Genomic DNA, 26,030 nt, shown 5'->3' with positions numbered 1-26,030 from the left:
GACCTTCATCACATAAATCCCGCAGCACATTGGTTTTGCATGAGAGAGCGTTGCACTGACCGTCTGGCAACAAGCAAAATCATTTCAGCTATTTAGAGCATGTTGTTTGTTTTGCAGAGTCACACAGACACTGCATCATGGACACAAGTCCACCTATAGGACCTGGATGCACCTTTCTCTGTGTGTACCGGGTCCAGTAATTGTATTTTAGGGGGGGAGTGTACTCATTCATTTTATTTGGCGTTTACCCTTGAGGACGGCATCTTGGCATCCATCCCTGAGCAGTGAATCACAAAAATGTGTCCCTGAATCCTTCAGCAAAATCCATGACCTTGATTTCAATTCAATTTTAGACAGACGGTTGATGGTGCGTTCTGCTCTGTGTTTAGGGGACGATCTCAGAAGTGCACACCAGAGAGGAAAATCAATTTGAGCCCAAGTATAAACTGCAAGGATCCCATGACAGTACCTTATTATCTTTAAGAACAATCATGATTTCTACATATCATTGACACTGTCAAAACACTATTGTTGACAGCATAGGTCAATATCTGCATTATAAGCATTGTTATCTGCATAATAAGTATTGTTATTAGATTAGCTACATACACAAATACATTCAGTCTGCATATGTTTCAACTAAAGAGGCAACACTTTTAAATAAGGAACCCTTGACAAGTTGTAACTAATGCCAACGTTAGAAAGTTGTCATTAATTACAATTTAAAAAAAAATCATCAATCAAGTCTTAAATAGATGTTATCATTGGGCCTGCAAAGTTTGTAAAGTTTAATAGATAATTAATAAAGGCTTTAATTATGAAGTCTGCAGTAATCAATGTAAATAAGTAAATAATAAAGTGTGAATGTCAAGTCTGCAGTTCTGAATGTTAATAAGTCATTATAAAACTATTTTCATTATTAAACGATCAAAGATCATTAAAGGGTTTTGATCATCAGATCTGCAATTATGAATGTGTTTAAGTTATTGATAAAGGCTTTTAATTACTGAGTTATAAAATAATAAAGGTTTTCAGTGCTAAATTTGCAGTAATAACTGTTAACAAGTGATGAAGGCTTTTAATATAAGGTCTACAGCTATAAATGTTAATAAGCCATTATTAAGAGTTTTACTAATCAAGTCTCCTGTTATGAATGTTAATAAGTCCTTAATGGAGGGACTTCATCTAAAGTCTGCAGCTGTAGGTGGTAAAAACTTCTAGAACTAATCAAATCTGTCAAAGATGGATTTCACAACCTGGCAACGCAAAAGTTGTTCTTCTGGATTATGACTGATCTTTTAACTATTAGTAAGTGATTGATTAACCACTGATTGAAAATAGCAGCAAATCTAAACGCGTTTCGTTGCTGGAGGAATGGGAAAGCAAAAATGACCCATTTAACAGACCGGTGACAGACGATGATCCACAGACTGTTTGTGAAGCCTGGAGGGAGAGGGGGGCAACAACCAGTCCAGATGTAAAAAGCATCCCGATGGTGTGCCACAGTGTGGAGACGGTTCACATCCAGGCGGCTACAAGCTCCTATTAGCATCTACGTTTCCTGAACGCAAGCGCACACCCGGCTGCCGCTGACATGTGATGAGTATTGGCGGCGGAGTGCTGGAAGGTGTGTCGGCCGCTGCCGTCGCTCAGCTTTCCCCTCCTGTCACCCCCGCTCAGTGTGTGTGTGTGAGAGAGAGAGAGACAGAGAGAGAGAGAGGAAGACGCTGCGAGAGAGAGTGAAAGGGAGAGAGAGAGAGCGAGAGAGAGAGAAGTTTCCCTGCTCCTGACGCACGGTCGCCGCTCGTTCACTTCAGACGATGGCACGTCCGTATCCGTGTGCAGCGGCGTCGCGATCGGAGCCACGCTGCCTTCAAGACAACTGAGGGATCCTGAAAAGTGTCACCATGGCTGAATTTGGAGAGAACAAGAGCGCCGTCGGTCCTCCGGCCGCCGGCCGGAAAGCTGCCTCAGGAGGAGCCGGGGTGAGCGCGGAGGCGCACCGAGGAGAGCCGGTGTCAAACGGAAACTGCAGCGTGTCGGACACCGTGAAGAGGGTCCAAAAGGAATCCAGCTGCGAGTCCCCGACGTGGGAGAGCACGGGTTCAGATTCAGCCTCCAAGCCGATCCCTCGACGCAGCAGCCTGATCAAGGTAGGCCGTCGTGTCCATGAAGGAAATAAGAGAGAACAGCTCGCTTTGCCTTAAAATATATAAGACTTCACAATAAAACAAATGCATGCAAACTGTTGCTGTAATGATCCCACACAAGACGACAAAGTAGGATGTTGTCGTTTCACGTTACTTGAATCACATAGAACACTACAAGCCGCTGCAGGAGTGTTATGAGGATGCTATGGAGCATAAAGAAATACTATAAAGTCACTCTAATATCACGACTGAGTCATCCATGTAGACAGGGTGACTTACACACACACACACACACAAACACACACGCACACCTCTCCCCCAGAACTGCTGGATACAACCAACCTGCAACCTGAAATGAAACTGTGCTCCCTGACAGCTTCCAGTCCACCTGTGTCAGACAGCAGAATAATCTGTCACCTCATCTCACTCACGTGCCGGTGCTGTCGAGGAAATCACTCGGATGAGCAGAAGGAGTATTTTGTGCTCCAAGAATGTGCATCAGGCCCGTGTCATATGTAGGATGCATTTAAATGCTGCCTGTCAAACATTTAGACCCCACCAGTACTGACCACTCTAAAGCAGCATCAAAGCCACTCAGTTTCAGAGCTTGAGCAGCATGGATATGTGAAGGGCATAGGTGGTGTTCCAGCCACAGCAGGCAATGTCACTTATTAGCACTCCATCAGCCATGGAGAGGAGGGGGAGGAACTAACAAGTGAAACCACCTGCTGTAGTCTTTGATTAGAATGAGAAATTGCATTCACTCCACCCTCTGTGGCTCACACTTGAGTACCCGTGTCCAATTAACCCCACTGCTTACGCTGATCTTAGCACACATTCAAGCAAATCTTGAGTTTCTTTGTTTTAAGCCCTCGACACAGATAACGACTTGACAGTTTGTGTTGATTTTTGACTCAAACGGAATAGAATTTATTGTCACATCAATGACTTTGAATCAATAACTCATCCCCTGACTTTATCCTTTTATGGTTTCGGCCTCCGGCCACGTGGGGGGTCTCATATTGCTCTCTAGTTGCCTCTGCTCTATCTGCAAAGACATGATTATTTGAACATGGCTTCATCTGCGTCTGATTGGTTCCCACTCAGCGAGACAGGAAGCGGGCCTGTTGGCCAATTTCCTCACACAGTTCATGTTGCAATATTGCTATTAAGTCATGAGCAGTTGGTGAAGACACGTCCCTCCTTCTTGCACTGGAACACACACACACACACACACAAATGTTTCTCACCTCCTTGCCCACACACAGGCCTGCTCTTGTCTTTCTTCTGTCAGTTTCGAAAGTGCAGCCAGGCTAACATCGGGGATTTAAAAACACTCTGTTTGCCTCAGCGAGGTTCTGGCGTCTCACGCTGGGGCAGAAATGGCGTTAAATACCTCCTGGCTCTGCGTGCCGCCCGATACCCCCCACCATGTTTGATGTCTGGCATTACATAGCTCCGGATCGTCACATCCACCCTGGGTTTTGCCTGCATGTGCAATCCGTGTGTTTGTATGTTCAGCAGGCATGTTTAATGCCGGGAATGTTCATTGATCAATGGAACGCCTGCCGTCACAGCCGTTCACATGCGTTTGCACCTTCATCATAAACGTGCCTGTGTTTTGAATCAAAAACCCCTGAGGCTTTAGATAGATGGAGCTCAGTCTTGGAACCGAGGAGCTATGAATCCACCTGTCAGCACAGTGGCGTGCACTGCTGTCGGCTGAACTGCTCTCACAGCCAAAGTCAGGATTCCACACAAAGGGAGACTGGGTGGTATGTAGGCAGATAAACAGGAAACATGACATTCCAGTCCGGTTTTAACAGGAGTCAGGGGATTTATGTCCAGTGTGTGTGTGTGTGTGTGTGTGTGTGTGTGTGTGTGTGTGTGTGCTCCTCGTCTCTTCGGCTGAGGTAATGAGAGTACCTTTAATTGTATTTCATCAGTATGTACTTCATGCTGTCTGCTGTCCTGCCATTTGCTCTGTCTCTGCGTGTGCGTGAAGGAGATGCAGAATCAGGTGCCCACTCAGTTTGCGTCTGTTTCAAGTTCATCTTGATGTAGATAACCATCAGGTCCTCTCTTTTTCTCTCTCTTAGTTTCAAACACTCACACACACACACACACGTTCAGTCACACACACATACACGCACACTTGCACAGACCTGTCTTCTAGTAAAACACAGCCTGGCACAGCGAATATCTGCTTTCCAGTTCTCACATTACTCATGCCCGCATACACTTTAAGACATGGTTGGCATGTTTGTGAGTGTGTGTGAGAGTGTGTATGCGTGTGCTTTGCTGTTTTGTGAAAACCAGATATCTCTGGAATCTCAGCTTGTCATTTAGGAGGAACAATGCATTTTTTAATAATCCAGCGGGTGTTTGAATGGATAAACCAAGAATCGCCTCAGACTTCACATTATCTTAAACCTTGAAGGAATAGTTTGGCATTTTGGGAAATATGCTTATTTGCTTTCTTGCTGAAAGTTAAATGAGAAGACAGATACCACTCTCATATCTGTCTATTAGATATGGTGCTGGAGCCAGGAGACGGTTAGCTTAGCTTAGCATAAAGACTGAAAGCAGGGGGAAACAGGTAGCCTTGCTCTATCCAAAGATAACAAAATCTGCCTGCAAACACCTGTAAACCTCACTAATCAACAAGTTATATCTTGTTTGTTTGATTTGCACAAAAAACAGAAGCGTCCTTATGCTAAGCTAAGCTAACCTCCTCCTAACTCCAGCATCATATCTAATCAACAGATATGAGAGTGGTATCTGTCTTCTCATCCAACTCCGTGAAAAAAAGCAATTTAGCATATTTCAGTTTATTTTTCGGACGTCTTTGTGTGTGTTTTTCAGACGGAGGGAGCAGCGTTAGCCAGAGGCGCTAGCAGGCAGCTGGGGAGGGTAGATGTTTGAGTCAGAGCAGCCCTGAGCCTCTCCTGCTGTTCAGATCAACATATTTATTTTAGCTTGCCTAAGCATGGCAGCACAGGGAGTGCATCAACCTTCTCACTGATTGTGATGGAGCCACAATCAGAGACATACTGCTCTGAGCTACTAGTGAATGAGTCGCCCCACACTCTGCATCCACACTGCACACCCAGCCATTCATGTGTGGAGCCGTGCACAGATATAGGCTTACTATGTGTGTGTGTGTGTGTGTGTGTTTGTGCATGGATGTCTGACTTTGTGCCTGTTAGTGAGCTTCAGCGAAGCTCGCCGCATGAATCGCTAAGCCGGTGTCCGACTCAAGGCTGCAACCACCTGTTCTTGGTTTTCGTGGTCCTCCTGTCTTCAGTAAACACATCGCTGACGTTTGTCAGCTGAGATCGTGGTTAGCTCTCTGACAAGGTGACCTTTTCAAGTCAACCTTTTACTTGTTTCATTTTGTGTGGTGTGTGTGGTTGATTGTGTGTGTGCGTGTGTGTGCCTGACTGCACATGGAACTTCAAAGGTTTGAAGCGTAAAAGAGCATCTGCCGCTCTACTTGCCACGAGGGCGGGGATTTATAGTCAGACCGGAGCAGTTGATTTACTGTGAATTCTCACCACATTTTCTGTTGAACATTATTCCCATACACTGAGCGGCTGACGGAATGACTTGACCACACAGTGCTTCCTGTGCCACATATAACCCTGATGTCCTGTCTTCTAAAGCAGTCGCACCCATGCACAACCGCCACCCAACACACACAAACACTCAGACTGTCTGATTATTGCACGCTTTGTGACTTGTAAGTGATAATGCACGAAGATGTGCTGCATAGGGCAGCAAATAAGAAGTAGGTTGATCATATGACAGGAATGTTTTAGATTAATTATTAACTATTCAGGCATTAGTGGTTCCGGACTGATTTAAGACCAAACACCTGCAAAGCTAATCAACCTCAGCTGCTTTTGTGTTTAGTGCTTATTAGTGAATGCCTGCATGCTAACATGCTAAACCAAGATGGTGAACATAGTAAACATGACTCCCGCTAAATGTCAGCATGTTTACACTGTAATTGGTATGGTAGCATGCTGATGCTAGCATTTAGCTCAAAGCACTGCTATGCAGAAGCGGCCTGGCAGAGCTGCTTGCGTGACTGTAGACATTTAGACTTGTTTTTTCATTTTATTTATAATAGTTTGAAATGAATAACTGGTGAATGGATCAACCTATTAATCCACTAATCGTATCAGGCAGAACGCTGCCCATTATACTCATTGTGTGGACACCCTGCCAAAGAAGAAAAGAGAGGCTGTGTGTAAGTTGGCATCCATTATTTAATTTTGTATGCAGCCTGATTAATAGTTAGGTTAGTTTCACTGGTACATGTTATGAAGCATTAGTATTGTTGCTATGGTTACCTGCAGTGTATTAGCCCACACCTTGTGCTATGATTCATAACGGTGGATAAAGTGTCGACTGGAACTGTGGTCTCCTATGGGCTTTTAATGGACACCTGTCAGCCAATCAGAATCAGGTATTTTCCGTAGCCCCGGTATGATGTGATGATAAGAACTATGCACACACAAATACTGCGTGTGTGTCCGTATGTCATCTCACGATTCCCAGTAAATCACCTCCTAACCCCGCTGCTGATGGTGCTTTGCTCCAGGGTGAGAGGCACTGGAATAAACTGCGCCATTAATCATCCATCATCACAAGGCCACAGGAAAGACGGTTCAGCCCCCCCTCCAATTTCCACTCCTCTATTCTTCATTTTGTCACACCTAGCAACCATCTCTCTGGTTTTCTATCTGTCTTAATTAGTGGCTCAAAGACGACGCCCACTAATGACCTACATCTTCATTCATGCTGACTCTGAGATGTTGTAATTACTGTTAGGGGCTTGTTGCGGCCATATAAACATACGCTCTCATACATCATAGCGTGCACTCATGTAAGCTGGCAAATGAAGGCACAAGGCCTTGCTGGTGCCTGTAGGCAAATACCAAGTACAGAGGCATAAAGATCGTCTTTATTTATCTCTCATCCTTCCTCTATCTCGTCTTTTTTTCTGTTTTGTTCATTTATATTCCCTTCTCAAGTTCCAACTTCCTGTGATGTCTCCCCTCCATCTTCTGTGTCCCTCTTCTCCTCTCCCTAATCTGTTCTGTCTTCCTCGTTTCTCTCGCCCTTCATCCTTCCCCATGTCTGTCCATCTGTGCATACAGTTCAGTCATTCCAGAAGTCCTATCAGGAACATCAGTATCTCATAACAATGTGTCATTTTCCTTATTTATTCACAGTAATATTTCATATATTCCCTTCAGATAAGAGGAAATGTCATTTAATAAGCCTTATTTTCCATTGATGTTTTGACCTTTTTCTTAATTTATTTTAACCTTAATTTAAGCTGCTATGATAAGTATTTTCACATGACTGTGTAATGTGAAAGAGCTTGCTCCGACTGACTAACCCACGGAGAATTATCACCTGACTCCCCTCAGCTGTAAGAAGAAGTGTTTCTTTAAGCTCGTCGTTTGAGTTTTAACAGCCGGCAAATTTACTGTTTTGCTTCACTCTTGCAGCTCTGATCAGCATCCTCTGACCCACTTGCATACCCTTTCTGTGTCGAAAATAAAAAAGGATTTGAATGGGTTTCATGGTCTTGAACTCACAAAAGTGTCAAATGTAAAGTCAACAAATACAGTATTAAGAATGAGCGTGAGTTTCACTGTGCCGCTGTCTCGAGATACTCTCTTTCTGTCGTTTTTGCTTTCTCTTCTGTGCTGTCACTTCACTCGGTGGAGCCACAGGAAGCTCTCGGTGACGGGCTGACAGGCGGCTTCCTGTTTTGAAGCGCAGCGGCGGTTTTGGAGACTCGTCTCGCTCTCTGTGGGAAAACACAAAGCAGGGCCTTTGTGACGGAGATGTACCGTACATTCTAACAGAGATTAAGTGAAGTGGAATTTTATCAGGGGATGGAGGCTGAACTCGTTCTGCTGCGAGTGTGTGTGTGTGTGTGTGCGCACACACTCTAATCTGGTTAGACAGTGTGTGTGTGTGTTTGTGTGTGTGTGTGCCTTCTTTAGATAAGTCAATAGATTTACCTTTTGTGTCTTATTCAGGTGTTTATCTAGCCTCCAGTTAATTTGTGCCCTCTGGTTTTATCTTGTCACGATCATTTATTCAGAGTCTGCAGTGACGTCAGCGTTGTTTGGCTGTGTTTGAACTCTGTCTTCCTCTCTGTCAGTTATTTATGTTGTAGGCTAACAGAGGTGAACGTGCAGGACAGCCTCCGCACATGAGATAATTGAATCCCGTGTGTTGAACAGGCCACTTGGAGGATCCTGGTGTTCCCCCTGCATCAAACACCCAGTGTCAGGTCATATGAGGTTTATTATATTTTAAAGGAAGGCATCCATTGCTTCAGTATGATTTCTGTCCATTGCTTGTCTATTAATCAGGAATGACGTGTTTGTTAGACTGTCTGCGGAGGCCGTGTTATTTATGTGGAGTTCCCTAACTGGGTAACAGTGACACAGCCACAGTGGGACCATTACCAGTGTCACACACTAGGAGAGATATAGATTAATCTGTGGTGCCTGCCAGCGCGCTGCAAGAAAGGAGAGAGTGTGACTGATAGGGTGCTACTGTGTGCCTCTGTGTAAAGGTGTTGTGAGTGAAGTCAATAAGTCTTGGCTCTGCACCTCATTCTGCGTCATGGGGAAATTTCCCATGAGCTTTCTGGAAACATTTCCAGTGCAATGCTGTTTTTCAATTTTTTTTTAAGAGAAAGCCTGATTGGCTGCCTGATTGGAGCTGTGTCTTCCTGTTTGAGGTAGAGGTTAAATTTAGAGGAAGCGCCCCAAAGGGGGCGTAGTTTTTGTAATGAGAACACAAAATCAATGATCTGAATTAGAGGTTTTATTTTGTTAATGGATCACACACTGCATAATATCTGTTGTTTGTAGCTGGAATTCTCAGAGCTCTTCCTATTTGCTTTCTCTTCCTGCAGTTTTCAGGAACGGGGGTCGTCCTATCTCTCTGCCCGCACCCCCTTTCTCTCCACTCTATCGTGCACTGGGGGTATTTTTAGAGTGCCGCCTCCCTCCCTCTATCACCACAGCAGCTCATAAAAACTTGTCGCCATTAGAAACACTTCTCCATCCTAATGAGGCAATTCTATGAGGATTTGTGACGGTTAGGCGTCCTCTGGTCTCTCTGAGGAAAACCTTTTCATCCTCTGTGAATCATGCTTCCCCTCTTTCACGTGTTCATTCATATTCTTTAGATGAAACACAGCTCAGCCCCCCCCCTTTCTTTCTCTTATCTCTTTTTGCCTTTCATATCCCCCAGATTTCTTTCAATGAAGGGTTCCCTCCTCTCGTCTCTCATAAAAGATCCAAGTGCTCTTGAGGTTCACACAAACTCGAATATGAAATGCTGATCACCCTGCTGATCAGCATTTCCTGCTTTGTGTATCTGTTAGCCACACAGCAACAGGGTGCTGGATTTGATCTTCCGCTGACAAAAATAAGCAATTTTCTTTATTTTATCGACTACTTCAAAACAGCATCTTGAAAAGAATCTGACCATATGCTGTGAAATCATACTAGTATAACATTTAAACTTTCCTGACTTTAGACCTGGAATGGTTAATTTACTTCTCAGGAGAGAAGAAAATGGCAACTTTTGATAATCGATTCATCCTTTAAGTCATTTTCAAGCAAACAGGCCGAGTGTTTGTTGGTTGCTGCTTTATGTTTGCTGCAGTGCGTGACGACTTTCTGCTTCTTCTGGTCTTACATTAGGGTAAACTGAATATCTTTGAGTTTTGTTAGTTATTTTAAGACGTCCCTGTGGACAATGTGTACTGTGGTGGCCATTTTCTACATCGAACAATTAATCCAGAAAAATAAAAGGCGGATTAATCTATATTAAGACAATTGTTAGTTGCAGCCCCGGTGCACTTACATTTTCTAAGAACATTGGAATCTTACTAGAGTGCACAATAGAATTGCATGTAGATTTTACATGATATGTAATCATCATTATCAAACTCTTTTTTCACTGTTTAGATGCAGAGATCCCTCGTGGCAGAAATTACATGCTGTGCATTATTTCTTTTTATTCAATTTTGCTGTTGTTTTTTTTAGTGTAAGATTTTGCTTTCCTCCTTGTGATATATGCAGTATGTAAGTACGACTGTAGAACGTTGAGTATGTGTGCGTTTCCGTCTTCAATCACTCAACTCAGGATTTAATCAACTACAATTATGTTATCCTGCTTATCCTGCCTTAAATTAGCTTCAATGAAGTCTTTGATTTGATTTTATCTGAGCTCTAATATATCTGTAATTGAATAACTCCACCCACATATATGCTTTTATCTGTTAGCGTATGGTTCTCTGGGGGGGTGACATCTGATCAGTCAATAAATCAAATGGATGAGCTTTGATGGTGAGCCCAGATAAACTGATTGGCTCTGCCGGTGTCGTTGTGGAGGGGCGGCATTAGAATGCTGCAGCCTGCTGCCTCTGTCTAGTCAGGTATGATTAATGGTGTAATGGTGAAGGGCAAGGGCGAGCAAAGGCTTTTAGTATCAGGAAAAACAATAACAGATTGGGAGGAGGAGGCTTTATGTGGTAGACCAAGTAATCTGTGTTTATGTATGGTTATATAAGCTGATATGGCCTTTAATCCTTTGAGATCCATTCTGGATGGGAAAAAATGTTTGTCATGCCCGAGCAAAGAATGCTCCTCAGCAGAGGCATTGTGTGCCTGTCGCTCTCTTTCAACTCGTTTTTCCTCTTATTACACAGGATGGGTCACGTGCCGGTCGGGAGAGGAAGAAGACGGTGTCTTTCAGCAGCAGCCTGTCAGAGAAGAAGATCAGCAGTGCTGCAGACTGTATCCACTCCATGGTGGGTCCGCTACGATGTGACCCTTTACATAAAATATAAGTTTTACATAGCTTAACATGAAATATTTAATTGGCAATGCATGCATGAAGGGTTTGTTAGAGCACAGACTGTTGAGTCTGTCAGATGTTTGACGGAGTTTGCTCAGAGGTGACGCGAGCTCTGCATTAAAAGCAGGTTGTTCACATCTTGCTTCCAGGTTGAGGGGAGTGAGCTGAAGAAAATCCGAACCAACTCACGTGTTTACCAGCGTTACTACCTGCTGGACACGGGCCTCCAGGCTCTGTGCTGGGAGCCATCAAAGAAGGAGTCAGACAAAGCCCGGATCTGTCTCGCCTCCATGCGAGAGGTCAGTGGTCAGGGAAAAAGCTTTCTGAATTGACCTTGTTGATTCTTTTAGACTGAGGCAATGGAAGTATTTACAGCCCTGAGCCATATGGAAGACAACAGTTGATTTGCCTTTATGGCAACTGATGTAGGTTGCATCTCTTGTGGTCTCACATTCTAGGTACGGACAGGTCGTAACACAGAAACCTTCCGCACCAGCGGGGTTTATGAGCAGATTTCAGAGGACTGTGCATTCTCCATCATCTATGGGGAGATGTATGACAGCTTGGACCTGGTGGCCAACTCTGCTGAAGTGGCTAACATTTGGGTGACTGGCCTAAGGTATGACGCAACAAGGAAGAGGGACCCCTGCTGTGTCCTTGGACTGGCCCATTCAAATGAATGAGCTGCTGTTTTTTTCAAACAATGCTAAAGTTGATGTTAATGTAGTCAAGTCCATTTTATTTATACAGCCCAAAATCACAACTCGCAAATATGCCTGCCTAACTCCTGATTTTTAAAAGCACTGATGCTGGTGCACATGTCCCAGCGTTCTGTGTGTTTTGTGGATATAAAACCTTCACTGACTGACATGAAGATGAACAAATGAGGACAAAGATTTAATTTGCCGTTGAACTTAGGTTTGAACACATGGGACAGGCTAATCTGTCTAATTTAGGTAGGCCTTTGATGTCAGTACAACAGAATATCTCTCAGGCTTAGCTTGTTCTCCTGCATTGATTGTATTGAGGGGAATAATGAGATCTGGGTGGGCTGATTTGTTTGTGTAGTCCTTTGAGACGTGCTTGTGGTGAAGGGCTGTGACAGTAGATGTGATTTAACTTTAAACTGTTCCTACTGCTGCAGTTATTGTGTTTTATGTGAGTGTCAGCATTGTACTTGAGATGAAAATGTTTGTGGTGCAGTACTGTAGGGAAAATCTGCTGTCATATTGCATCCGCCCTGTCAATTTCTCTCTCGTCCTCCTGCAGGTATCTGATGCAGTATGGCAAACATGCCCTCGACATGCTCGCCAGCAGTCAGGACAGCCTTCGCGTTGTCTGGCTGGAGCAGTTGTTCTCCTCTGCTGCTGATTCGGACAGACAGGGAGACGTCGACGATGGGATCCGCTTGCAGTCTGCCATTAAGCTGATACAGAGTGTGAACCCTGGGGTTAGCAGCGGCAAGGTGGAGCACAGGTTTAAAGAGCTTCAAAGAGTGAGGGAGAGGATGTGTGGCCTCAGTCTAGACAATGGATCTGGAGTTAAAGATCACAGCGAAAACAAAAAACTAATAGGAAGAAATGAGCGAGTCACCAAGCAGGAGTTCATTGAGGTCTTCCATGACTTTTGCACGCGTCCGGAGATCTACTTTCTGTTGGTGCAGTTCTCGAGCAACAAGGAGTTTCTGGACACCAAAGACCTGATGAGGTTCCTCGAGGCTGAGCAGGGCATGGCTCAGGTGAGTAACACAAATGAGTCAGGTCGCCGTACATTCACAAAAGCAATGCAAGCCATCTTGTTGTATGTCATCACACCCCTGTCCAATTTCTCCTTCATCTCTCAAGTCTTGTCTCACTGTGTCCTCCAGGTGAGTGAGGAGACCAGCCTGAAGCTCATCCAGTCCCACGAGCCATCGGAGGAGGGCAGGCAGCAGGGATACCTGTCGCTGGATGGCTTCACCAGCTACCTCACTTCAACAGAGTGCCACCTCTTCGACAAGGAGCACGACTCAGTGTGCCAGGACATGTCCCAGCCTTTGTCTCACTACTACATCAGCTCCTCCCACAACACCTACCTCATCGAGGACCAGTTTCGAGGACCATCCGACATCTCCGGCTACATCCGCGCCCTCAAGATGGGTTGTCGATGCGTGGAGGTGGATGTTTGGGACGGCCCTGAAGAGGAGCCAGTTGTGTGCACTGGACACACACTCTCCCCACCACTGGCCTTGCGATGTGTGTTAGAAGCAATAGGAAGGTTTGCATTTGTGGCATCGGAGTATCCGCTAATTGTATGCATTGAGAACCACTGTTCACATCGACAGCAGAAAGTGATGTGGCAACATCTCATGAGGATACTGGGCGAGAGGTTATACACAAATCCCCCAGACGAAGGGGAGTCATACCTACCATCGCCCCACGCTCTGAGGCATCGAATTCTACTGAAGGGTAAAAAGTTGGGGCCGGGCTCTGATGGCGAGGACGGGGAGGTAAGCGAAGAGGATGAAGGAGCAGAGATGTGTCAAAGGATGAAAGCAGCCAACAGCGGAGGGGCAGCGCCTGGAGGCAATGAGAAGGACATGGTGCAGAAAAGTGTCTCTTTCACAGCTGTCACTCAGTCTAATCCTCTTCATCTTCCTCCCAAACATTTCCAACTCTTGAAGGAGCTCTCCGACCTAGTAACTCTGTGTCACTCAATCCGCTTCACTGACTTCCAAACATCATCCGAAAGCCAAAAATCGTGGGAACTGTGTTCCTTTCACGAATCTCTGGCTCTGCGTCTTGCTAGCGAGAGCCCTGGCGACTTCGTTAACCACAACAAGCATTTCCTATCGCGGGTGTACCCCAGCCCCATGCGTATTGACTCAAGCAACATGAACCCTCAGGACCTGTGGAAATGCGGCTGCCAGATTGTGTCTATGAATTTTCAGACAGCAGGACTGATGATGGACCTGAACACGGCCTGGTTCCGGCAGAATGGGAACTGTGGTTATGTCCTGCGGCCAGCCATCATGCGGCAGGAGGTGTCTTATTTCAGTGCCGACACCAGAGACACAGTGCCCGGTGTGTCTCCACAGCTGCTCCATGTGAAGGTAGGATGGAATACTGCACAGACCACAAGAGTGTGTCCCCTGCAATGGACACAAGCTTAATATCCTCAGAAACTTAAAAATATTAGAACTTGGGTATTAATTTGTAGTTTTGGCCATCATCCCCTTTTAATAATAACATCTGGGAAATGACAGCCGTAGAGTTGCCACCCAGTTCCTAGATCTCAGCAGCACAATGTCACCATAACCGATCAATTTAACGACCAAAACGGAATCATTCTCTAAAACACGATTCTGTTCTGAAAACAAACAGCGAGTGAATAGTCTTTATGTTGATCCTTCTCCCAGGTCATAAGTGGACAGAACCTGCCTAAGCCGAGGGGTTCGGGGGCCAAGGGAGACGTGGTGGACCCCTACGTGTACGTGGAGATCCACGGGATCCCAGCTGACTGCACCGAGCGTCGCACCAGGACGGTGACCCAGAATGGGGACAACCCCATCTTCGACGAGAGCTTCGAGTTCCAGATCAACCTCCCGGAGCTCGCCATGGTTCGCTTTGTGGTGCTAGATGACGACTTCATAGGGGACGAGTTCATAGGTTGGTGTCAGGGTCTGAGGTCAGAAGGGGTACTGTAAAGACGCAGTGATTTCATGATGATTAATGACATGTGATCTCCCTGCTACCTCAGGTCAGTATACCATCCCTCTGGAGTGTCTTCAGCCAGGCTACCGACACGTGCCCCTCCAGTCTCTGACAGGGGAGGAACTTCCCCATGCCAAGCTGTTTGTCCACGTGGCCCTCACCAATCGGAGAGGAGGGGGAAAGCCTCACAAAAGGGGACTGTCTGTTCGGAAGGCCCGCAAAGGGAGGGACTACACAGCTCTGAGGGACTTGGGGGTCCGGGCTGTGGACGATGTTTTCAAGATGGCTGCTCCTCTGCTCAGAGAAGCCACTGACCTGAGGGAAAACATGCAGGTGAGGAGGGGTTTAGCTTTAGCTTCTCAGCACTTCGCCAAGGACCAATGACACGGTATTTTAACTGGGACTATGTTTGATAATTAACACTGTGTTAACAATTCACTGAATCCTGTTTTTACAGCTATTCAGCTCCAGACAAAGGCACAGTTTCTGCAGCACAGTTTGAACGATATATACTCATTACTGTAAAACAATCAGTCGATCAGCCGCCTTATTCATGGTCATTATACGCAAGGCAGCAAAAGGGCCACCTCATTTCTTGTTATCATTGTCAAATTTAACAGTGATGACTGTGTTTCCAGAAACAAAAGGAGGGAAACAAAAAATCTGGCTCAAATTTTCTGCGATTGTTAAAAGCTGCTCTAACCTTAATGAGCAGGGTGGCTATTTGGGCCGTGGGTGCTCGTGTCACCCCGAGGCGACAGAGCAGTAATTATATGCTCAGTCAGTGTGGGGAGGCTGTCGGCATCCACGTCTCTTGATTTCCTCCGTTTCAGCCTGTTTCAACCTGATCTATTACAACAGCGCGACTGCAGGAGAGCAAATCAGTCGTCAAAGGAAAAGACAAACAACTCTCCTGCAGGAGTGGCTTTTGATTACCTGTGTGTGTGCGTGTATCCATGTGTCTGTGTGTGTGTGTGTGTGTGTGTGTGTGTGTGTGTGTGTGTGTGTGGGAGACAGATTTGACAGATTTCATATTGATTTGATTTTGACATCATTCTCCTCACTGTTTTTCCATCAGGGTCAGGAAATAAGAAAGCAAAGATGGTGAGAGACTTTCTGTGTGCTTTTTTCCCAACAGAACTCAGTAGCAGTGTTCAGGGAGCTGTGCGGGGTGTCAGTGGTTGCGAACCTCATGCAGTGCGTGCTAGCTCTGGGCTCCAGGGCGTCAGGATCAGATGGGGCGCCTTTACTGCTGTTTGACCTCCGGGACCACTACCCCACCCTGGAGCCCCAGGGGCCCCTGCCCGACGTCCTCCGCCGGGTCGTCTCCACCTATGAAATGGTGAGGAAGGAAGACAGTTAACTTGCTAGTGGTGTTCCACAAGCATGTGGGGTTGCATTAAAAGGAAGGAAAGACCAAACAAAAGCAGCAAAGATCACATATCCCCCACCAGACAAAAGCTTCCTCTTTAGCCAATATGTTCTCAGACACCGAGCGAGCTCTTATTGTTATGTAGCAGACAGTATTCCCATTTGTTGTGGCTGCGGCGAGGCTCGTAAACACATCAGTGACATCCTCACCTTGGCCTGAATCCAGTGTTTTTCCACCCAAATAAACTGCGGACGTTCACCGACCAGGGAGAAAGTTATTTAACGGACTTAATTCATGTCATGATGTCTAAAAATAAATCCAGCCGTCCAGAAAAACTCCCCGGTGGTTCTAAATACAAAGAGAAAGAGGGAGAGTAAAAAAGGGGGCAGAGCCAGTCTGTTAGTCAGCGACTCGTCAATACGCCGGCATGAATCCGCTTGTTTCAGCGGGTTGCAGCCGCTTGGCTGGTGTCATAACAGCAAAGATGCAATGACAGGCTTCCTCACTTTCAACATCAACTGGAGACATTTGGTCCCCAGCCTCTTTTCTCAGTTCTTCGTCGTGTTTTTCCCAGCGGGTCTGATTGGACTGCGGTTGGCCACCACAAGTGGTTTCTCTACAACTGTGGTCCGCCACCCTTTGGAGTGGTAGCCTGTCTTGCTATGTTTAGGCGTTGCACTGGTAAAAGACATTACACCCCCTTTTTTTTACAATCTGTCGGGCTGCTGCAATACTTTTGAAATTGATATTTGCTCAAAGTGCACTTCTTCATGTTTCATATTAGATTGTCCCTGGGAGTCTCTCGGGTAGGATGACGGACAGGCAGTATGAATTGCCAATTTAGAGATGCTGTCCAGTGAGCATATGTGATGTGTGTGAGCGTATGTGCATTGCAGCGAGGGAGGGAGACACTGGAAATGGATCTGTTTCTGGCGTTATTAAGTTATGACGGCGATTTCGGTGTATAAATCAGGACACTTTAATTTAACTACAGTTGTCTCTGCTGTGCATGTAGTAGCTGCATTGACCGCTGACTGGCTTTTTGTTAGTGTATGAGACAGATTGTGCATGTGTGTGTGTGTGTGCCCCTGTGTACATATGTATGTTTAGCTCCTTCTGTTTCCAGCCAAGCAGATCAGAGTTGAATACCATTAGCATAGATTTGAATGTCGTTCTGCTAAATGGATTCCACACCTCAATCCTGAGCAAAAGAGACAGGAAATGGGGATGAGTGTGTGCGTGTGTGTCTCGTTGAATTGGATCTAGTCAAAGTAGTGTACTGTAGTTAATCCCTTGTTTGTTGAGCAGCATTTTTTTCCTCCCACAGAGGGGTCACGTCCCAGCAGGGTTTCTGAGAATAGGTGCAGAATTAATCAAGCAGAAGCTACTCATGTCATACGTGTGTGTGTGTGTGTGGTCATTACTGTAAGAGCTGTCTCATTAGTCACTACGAGTGCATTCACATGCATGCATATGAGTGCAGTGTATGTGTCACTGCCTACTTGGTGTGAAGTCGAACTGGTTATTTCCATCATTTTAACAACCGGCATATGCAAAACACCACAGTTGTGTTTTTATTTCACTGTAAATGTTCACTTTCCGTGTGATTTACACCAATCTGTTCTTCTTCTCTTTTACAGCAAACAATAAAACATACTGCATATGCGCTTAACAGTGTGATTTACAAGCGAGAATCAAGATGGCGAGATGAGTTAAAGGTCTATGGTGCACCTCCACTGCGTGCATGTGTTTCACACTGATAGATGTTTCCCTGTTTGCAGATGGTCCAGGCGAGCAGAGCCGTGATCGAGCTCTCCGACGGAATCTCGGACAGGATCCTGCATATACAGACAATGGGTGTGTAGGCGTGTGTGTCTGTGTGTCTGTGTGTGTTTCAGAGAGACAGTTGGTTTGCTTGTCTTAGTGTGTATATGAGATGCTGCTCTGTTGAGTGTGTGTTTTGATGTGTGTGTAATGAATAAAAAACAGGCTATGCTCATGTTCCTGGTCCACTCAGGAAAACTCCCACACAGCCTCTTCAAAAGTGCCATTATCCACACTGCAGTGGCTGCTTTTGTCATTTCCTTGTCTCATTTTCCTTTCCTTTCCTTTCCTTTCCTTTCCTTTCCTTTCCTTTCCTTTCCTTTTTCTTCCTCACATCCTCTCTCCTCTACTCTCAGTCCTTTCCTCTCTTATTGTATCCTCTTTCCTTTCCTTTCTGTTCCTTTCCTTCCCCCTCCTCCTATCTTTCATTTCCTTTTCTTTTCATTCCTCTTATGTTCTCTCCCCTCCTCCTTTGTTAATTTTCATTTCCTTCTATTTCCCCTTCCCTTCCTCATATACTCTCTCCTTTTCTCTTGGTCCTCTCTGCTCTTCTTGTATCCTCTTTCCTTTCCTTCTCTTTTTTTCTTTCCTTATGTCCTCTTTCATTTCATTTCTGTTCATTTCCTTCCCTTTTCTTTCCTATATGTTCTCCCCTCTCCTCTTTTCCTTATTTTCCTTCCCTTTCCTCTCACTTTCTCTCCTTTCTGTTTCTCTCCCCTCATTGTATCCTCTTTCCTTCCTTTCCTTTTTACTTCCCTTCCTCTCCTTTCCTCTCCTCCTCTTTGCTCCTGTCCCATCTCCTTCAGACATCTATCTAATGCCTGGCAGTGTTGCACGAGGTTAGATGAGTCTTTTAACTGGCACAGTTCATCTGTATGTTTTGGATGGAGCAGGTTTAAGTTGGCGCAGCTCCCATCATCGCCCTTCAGTCTCTTAAGCGAAGGGCAGTATATCCGACCTGCTCATATCATTTCTGTGATCTTGGGCGGAGGTTTGTTTACTCCGGCCGGTCCCCTTGGGTCATCAGATATTAGTCAGCCAGTCTGTCGTCATGATAGCAATAAACAACCAGCACACACACTTTACTCACATCCCCTCCTAACCCCAATCCAGTCTTCAGCTGTCACCCAGGAGACACTATGATTGACATTTTGAAGTGTTAGCCAGTGACTTGGAGCAAAAGGAACACATTCGCGTTATCTGCATGATGTTCTAGGTGCTGGATTTAAAAAACGCTGCTGTTACAAACATCATATGTTTTCAAAAAAACGACTCTAGGGACGACGTTTGCGTGTTGAAATGCGGGCGAAACTGTCAGCTTTTCAGCACCACCCTTGAGAGATGTGTGCGTAGGAAAGAGGACACGAAGACAAAATGAATATAAACCTGAAGCTAATTGATATTTCAGGAGGAAGATGATGGCTCGGTCGGGGCCGCTGTGGAGAAAGGGAGACTGTTTGACGGAGATGAATGTTGTTTACAGATTTGCAGACTGCTCCACTCTGCTCCCAGACAACTCATCCCACCCTCCGCTGAACTTTATTTTAGCTTTTCTGGAGGCCACAGCTCCACTCGCTGATCAAGTAATCTGTGACACATTCATCCGTTCTGCAGCAGCGGAGGCCAACCGCCGCCAAGATCCTGTCCAAACCAATATTGTGCTCCATCATAGATCTTTTATTTTGTGTGTGATCCCGTGCGGTATTATTAGTAAATAGAGTGAGATTTGAAAGTGAGATAAGGGGGTTGAGGGTTCATCTGATAAAGAGCTGCTGCAGAGCCTGAAGGCCTTATCTCATGAACAAAGCTCTTCCTGTGTGTACAGAGGAAAGATGGCGATCAGGTGATCCCAAGGCGGGGGTCCACCTCTCAGTCTTGGTGGAGGGGGCGGGCGGCGAAAAAGGCATAAACAGGTCACTCAGAGGGAGCCGTGGGACGGCTGGTGGCAGAGATGGATGTCTGGAAGTTACATCAGAGCAGAGAGATGAAGTGGAGAAAACCATGGGAAGATGAATGGGAGAGATGGATCGCTAGAGGCAATGCTGAGAGGAAGACAAGAACACCAAGAGAGAAGAGAGAGAGAATCCACTTTAGTATCAGGGTGTGTTGAAGGGCTGGTTCATCCAAATAAATAAAAGCTGTATAACCACGCAGATAGTTCTGGTTGTATTTGGCCAGTGTTTCACCTCTGAATCGCTGATAGGTGTGATCAGAAGAGTAACCACACCCAACAGTGATGTGACACATCCAGGGTGGAGCAACGTCACCACAGCAGGGTGTCAAGTTAAACCACCAGAGGTCGGCAAAAAACGACGACTTCCAGGGGTTTAATCACTTTTGAAAATGTTTTCCGTCATGTGTCTTTCCAGAAATGTCCTCATTACTCTGGATGATCCACACAACACACAGTGGGACTACTTCTTTGGTGGGAAGTAGTTCCAATGCAGAACTGTTCATAGTGAGGAGTAATTTCTGGAAAGAGGTGTCTATTGGCAGAAATTGAATATAGTAGTTGAACGCTGAACGGTGATATACATAAAAAGTTAGCTGTTGAAGACCGTTACACCGTTTCGAGATTCTCTCAAACGTACAACTCCAAAGCAGAGGAGAAACACCAGGAGTTACTGAATGGTTTGATGAGTAAGAAAATTACATGAATCATATGCTTCGACCTTCACACCCACCAGATCTCAGCCTGTGGGACATGTCGGAGCAACGTGTAAGACAGCACCACCACCAATACACCAAATAAGGGAATGTCTTTTGGAAGACAATCAAGGAGCACTGACGCCGTTTTGGGGGTTTCTGAGGGGCCCAACACCTTATGAGGACACTTTATGTTGTTTTTTCTTTCAATTTGTCACCCAGCTGAAGGATCTGTATGATTTTTTTTTTGTAATTCGGCTGAACTGTTCCTTTAAGAACCTCAGTTGAGCAGCGGCTTTCCTCTAGGGCCCTGACCTGTATAGTGGTGGGACTCACACCTGGATGTATAGATTTTATACCTCATGAGATGCTCATTAGCATATCGGCCTGCTTGTGTCTTAACGCCATCTGGCTGGGAGTCCGATCTGTAGGTTTTCCTTTTCCCATCGCGACTGCTCACAGTTCACCTAGAGGACAGGAAGTGAAGATGACACACTTCCTGCCACATCCTGTGTGGCTGGCCCTGAAGGTTATTTTGGCCTGTGAGTCGGGACCCTGTTTCTGTGTTGTGTTTGTCTGTGCATGCACGCTGTCCCAGCATTGGCTTGGAAAAAATGTTCCCTCCATTGGCTTCGCTTGGTTTCACAGGGAAATTGACACACACACACACACACACACAGTACATTGGCACGTAGGCTTCGAGTTGCCTAGCAACCGGGCGGTAAAGGTTATTATTCAGGCAACTTCTGTAGGTGTGTGTGGATGTGAAGCAGTGACAACGTATGTGTGTGCAGGTGTGTGTCCATGCTTGCAGACATTTAGCGACAGAGAGGGATTATGCATGAGGAATTGGTCAATTATACTCGCATCCAATCTGTTTACTCTCTTCTCATAGTGTGTGTGCGTGTGTGTGTGTGTGTGTGGTCCACAGCCTGGCATGTTTAACGTCTGGGCTCTCGTTGATGGCTCACAGTGATGTGTGCCTCGTGTTAACCCACTTCCGGGTTTCCATGGTAACAGTGGGACAGTGGCCCGGGGCGGTCAGTGCGAGCCAGACACACAACACAACTCATTGCACATACTCTAACTAGCCGGCGGCCTGACTTCTATGATGCTCTGTCTCTCTCCCTTTGTATTCTTCTTCATCTATCTCTCAGATGGTTTGTCCACTTTACATCATTCCTTTGCATTTTTCATCACTCATTCTGTGTTTCTTCTTCTCTCTGTGAAAGTCTAAAGCTTAGAGTTTGGCTTACATGGAAAAGTTAGAAGACTACACAGGTTTGGACTTCCTCCCTAAGTGACCTCTAGTGTGGCTCCAGTCTGACATTCAATAAGGAGAGATTAACTAGAAGAGTGTAACTTAAGAAAGACTGTGGCAGGTAGACCACATGATGTAAAGGATCGCCATTTAGATCCGTATGCAGATAGGACAGGATCCCCAGAGTCTAGATGCTGGTGGTGGCGGAGTAAAGCCTGCAGATTTCACCAGTTGGTTTGAGGAATCATTGGTTGAATACGGTGACATGTAATTCAGGGACAGCATGGGAAAGCAGAAGTGACGGCAAAAGGTGAACTTTCCCCGAAGCTTCCTGTCCTCAGTGTGTGTCCTGTAACAGCAGAGACCAGCTGGAGTCCAGCAGGAGACTTTGTTGGACAAACAGCCTGCTTTTTGCAGCCATGGCTTAATGGAGATGGATCTTTTTTTGAATAGTTTTTCATGCTTCTGTGACAGCTGCACCCGTCTGCCCATCTGTCCATCCCGTTCTCTCAGAAACATGGAGGGACTTACATCTGGAACAAACGCCCACTTGGATTCAAGGATGAAGTGATTTGAATCAAAGGTCAAAGGTCATTGTTACAACACAAAACACATTTCGACCATCACTGAGATTTGTTCGTTAATTATGACAAAATTTGACAAAAGTGTCTCACAGGATAACATTATGACGTGATGACATTTTATATTCGAAAGATCAAAGGTCAGCTTCACTGTGACATCAGAAATTCATTGATCATTCTGCAGAAACACTTTTCTGGCCACTATTCAGCACCATAACTCAGTAACAGTGATCTTTTGTTGTGACAGATACTGAATTGGTGACACTAATCTTGGGCGTCCACCTTGAAACTGTGCCGATTGTAAAGATCTTCTGTGCTGTCGGGTTGAAAATGTGTGTGAAGCATCCTCGTTTTACAATCTGTAGCTTCTTTGCAGCTACATCTTTGAAGCATGTTTCTCACTGGACATTATTCACTGGAATCAGGCACGTCAATATAGTGATAACTTCAATTTAGGTCAAAAAATACACTTACTTAAATTCCTTCTTCACTTCATACATTATGTGTGTGTGGACACACATGGATGTACGCTGCAGCTTGGCAGCAAGGCGGTAGTTCTAGTTTTTCCTCATTTCAAAGTGTACAAAAAAGGGGCTTGTTAAAAGTCTGGCAGGAATGCACGTTTGAGTGACACACTTTCTGAGTCCATTAGGACTGTTCAGTGTTATGTAATGTGCGGCGGTGATAGTGTGCAAAATCGTGTGGTGTGTGGGCCTCAGTACCTGACAGAGACAAGACCAGTGTGTCCTAAGCTTTAACCGATGAGTGCAAAGAGAGCAAAATCAGCCCTGGTCAACCACAGCTCCTCTAATGCAAACTCTTTAACATCCACTGTGTTTAAGTGACGACAGTCGCTTTATTTTAGAAAAATGACCCCCTTTCACCTTTAAAGCTAAACTGTATGAGGTCTGCCTCAGTGAGGCTGTACGAAGGCACAGTGGTGTTTTTAGCCAAATTCTAATGTAAGCGTGCTAACATACTCTCAATGGCTGTGGTACTGGTGGAACTAGAGGAAAAGTCATCCATGTTAGTATGATTTATCCTCTGAGAATCATGACTGTTTGCACCAAATTTCATGCCAATCCATCAGCTCGTTGGTGAGACATTCACTGACACTATAGTGACACTGCTGTCACGGATAAAAACTCTTTCTACATCTACACAGGAAACAACATGATTTTCTTATCTGCAAACTGACTGTTTAGAGAAACTGACCAATTGGCCAGTTTCCCCAGCGTGCAGGTACATTTCATTACAGGCTGATCTTTGAATTCTTTTATAATAAAGCACAAGGCACCTCTGATCTGCTGTGGTTATATATAAATATATGTGTGTGTGTGTGTGTGTTTTCGGGTCTAGCCATGGAGTTTCATGAGAAGCTGCAGAGTCTGGCGGCGAAGGAGGGGTTGAAAGGTCGCAAGGTCAGTCGGGCGCTGGAGAGTTTCAGCTGGAACATCACCATCCTTAAGGTCAGCCTTGCGCCCACACACACTCACACACCCACAAAAACCCAAACAGCCTGAGGGGCAGACCATTAGAGCATGTTCTGACCTCTAGCGAGTTACTCATCTTTTTTTGCTCTCTTTCACTTCTCCCCTCTGTCCTCATTTCTCCTGATTTCCTCCATTTCCCCTCTCAGGGTCAGGCCGACCTGCTGAAGCACGCCAAAGCCGAGGTCCAGGAGAACATGAAGCAGGTCCACGACGCTGCTTTGACGGGAAACCTCATCAAGGACAGCGTGGGAGTGAGAAGAGTCCGCTCCCAAACGCGACGAGGTCAGGACGAGAGTGCCAGAGGGACCTCGGCGTAGCGAGCAAACGAGCAACAAATGAGAGAGGACGCCACCGAACTGCCGCCGTAGCTGCTGTGACGAACCTATAGCAAGTGCAGTGTGTTTTAAGAGAGGAGAATGCAAGCCGATGAATGTAGAAGTCTTCAAAACTCAGCCCCCCTCCACCCACCTCCCGCCCGTAACCACAGAGAGCTGCAAAAGAAGAAGAAGAAGAAGAAGATAAATGACACTGGGTAGATGAACGTAGCTAGATTTCAAGGTTCAGGCTGTACTGTAATGTCAACTGTAAATATAACAAGTGTCTATTAACCTCTTCTCATGTGCAAAGTGTCCTGGAGAGGGAGGAAAACGTCGTTTTTTTTCCCGGCGCACTCTGGGGTGACTCGGAGCTCAGCCGAAACATCTTCAAAGCCCTTTTGAAACTGCTGAAAAACTGCCACCTCTATGTGTTCGCAGCCCGTGCTTCACAAAGCTTGTGAAATGTCTAGCAATAGCATGTAAGGATCCAAATAAAGACTGGGTTAAGGCATATTTAATCGAAACACACTTTTCCTGTTTATTAAATGGGAGATGAGCAGGAATCTGGATGTTTGGGGTCTTTTGACAGTGTGTCTCTTGGACCAATGCGACCGGTTTGTTTCTCTCCAGCGTTTGTCCATGAAGCATCTGTAGATCCTGGGTCGCTGCTCTTCATCCAATCACCTTGAGGTCCTTCGTCTTGCCACGGAATCTCCACCCTCTAAGCATCACTGTCTCACATACAGTATCCTATATTTTTGTATTTTCCTGAGGCCCTTGTGCTAATTGAATCGCTGTTACCCGCCATAACGATCAACTCCGTACATGTAAATGTCTGCTTCTAGGGAACAAATACTGTTATGTTGAAAGTGCTTGTTTGTGTGCAAAACACTGTACAGTATTTTAATATGTAAATCTATCCTTTTACTGTAAAGAATATTTTACATAAGTTATTGACCCTGAATGAAAACATTCCAGATACATGTGATCGGTGCAGTAGATGAGGCTCCACCTGTTCAGTTCATGATTACCTTCCTTCACCGTCGGTGTGGAAATAAACTAGTTTTTAAATGACTGATCTTCGTGTCTGTGTTACTTCTTCGCTGCAAGAGCTTCACTTTGATGTGCATTTATTCATGGTGATGCATGCAGCACGTTCTGCATGGTGCAGAACAGGCAAACAGCCCTGTGGTAGGCTCCTGCCATGTGCAGTGGATCAAAGCCTCTAAGCAGCTTCCATTTATCGTCAACGTTCACACCGGTTTAAAGGTCAGGTTTTAGGTCACAGAATGTATCTTATTACTAATAAGTTAAACTTTGAGGCAACAATCTCACCACAAGGTCCATTTTGCGCTTGATCTCATCACATGATCTTCATCAGCACATGGAGATTGTGTAGTTGTTATGAAATTGTAATTGTAGATATTCAAATTTCCACTCTCAGCCCCACTAAAGATGAGACAGACCAGACTTGTAGATCTCAACAACTACTGGATGGATTGTCAATAAATGTAAAAATTTAAATTTGTCCAATATCTTGGCTTATGACTAAATACCTCCAAAACTGATGACACTCACAACAGCTTCAAGCCTTTGGGTTCAGTGCCAATTAGCTAAAGCTTGCATGCGAACATGCTAAACTAAGATGTTGAACGTGGTTAACATTGCAGCAAGTCAGCATATTCACTGCGAGCATGTTCGCATGATAAACATTAGCATTGAGCTTGAAGCACTGCTGTGCCCGAGTACAGCGTCACAGAGCAGCCAGCACGGCGGTACAGTAC

The 26,030-nt window shown here is 45.4% G+C and overlaps 1 protein-coding gene across 2 annotated transcripts; it reads left to right on the top strand.

Annotated features, from left to right (window-relative positions):
* The first annotated feature begins 1,713 nt into the window (after positions 1 to 1,713).
* LOC121619285 (inactive phospholipase C-like protein 2) lies at positions 1,714 to 25,321 on the top strand. 2 transcript variants are annotated; one of them, XM_041954870.1, is made up of 12 exons: positions 1,714 to 2,153; positions 10,912 to 11,013; positions 11,210 to 11,359; positions 11,519 to 11,679; positions 12,330 to 12,798; positions 12,928 to 14,151; positions 14,458 to 14,707; positions 14,799 to 15,085; positions 15,891 to 16,094; positions 17,906 to 17,981; positions 23,796 to 23,905; positions 24,076 to 25,321. In XM_041954870.1, the coding sequence occupies exons 1-12, from the start codon at positions 1,908 to 1,910 to the stop codon at positions 24,244 to 24,246; spliced, it is 3,450 nt and encodes a 1,149-aa protein (XP_041810804.1). In that variant the 5' UTR covers positions 1,714 to 1,907; the 3' UTR covers positions 24,247 to 25,321. The 2 variants fall into 2 exon arrangements, with proteins under 2 accessions (XP_041810804.1, XP_041810805.1); XM_041954871.1 differs by lacking the exon at positions 1,714 to 2,153 and adding an exon at positions 8,454 to 8,472.
* Positions 25,322 to 26,030: the final 709 nt, after the last annotated feature.

The sequence above is a fragment of the Chelmon rostratus genome, chromosome 16, assembly GCF_017976325.1.
Source record: "Chelmon rostratus isolate fCheRos1 chromosome 16, fCheRos1.pri, whole genome shotgun sequence".
NCBI classification, from domain to species: Eukaryota; Metazoa; Chordata; class Actinopteri; order Chaetodontiformes; family Chaetodontidae; genus Chelmon; species Chelmon rostratus.
This window is presented reverse-complemented; position numbering and strand designations above follow the sequence as displayed.

Coding starts and splice junctions, on each gene's coding strand:
- LOC121619285 (XM_041954870.1), top strand. CDS start 1,908: ATGGCTGAATTTGGAGAGAACAAGAGCGCCGTCGGTCCTCCGGCCGCC. Junction 11,360..11,518: donor GTCTCGCCTCCATGCGAGAG/GTCAGTGGTCAG, acceptor CTCACATTCTAG/GTACGGACAGGTCGTAACAC. Junction 15,086..15,890: donor ACCTGAGGGAAAACATGCAG/GTGAGGAGGGGT, acceptor TTTTCCCAACAG/AACTCAGTAGCAGTGTTCAG.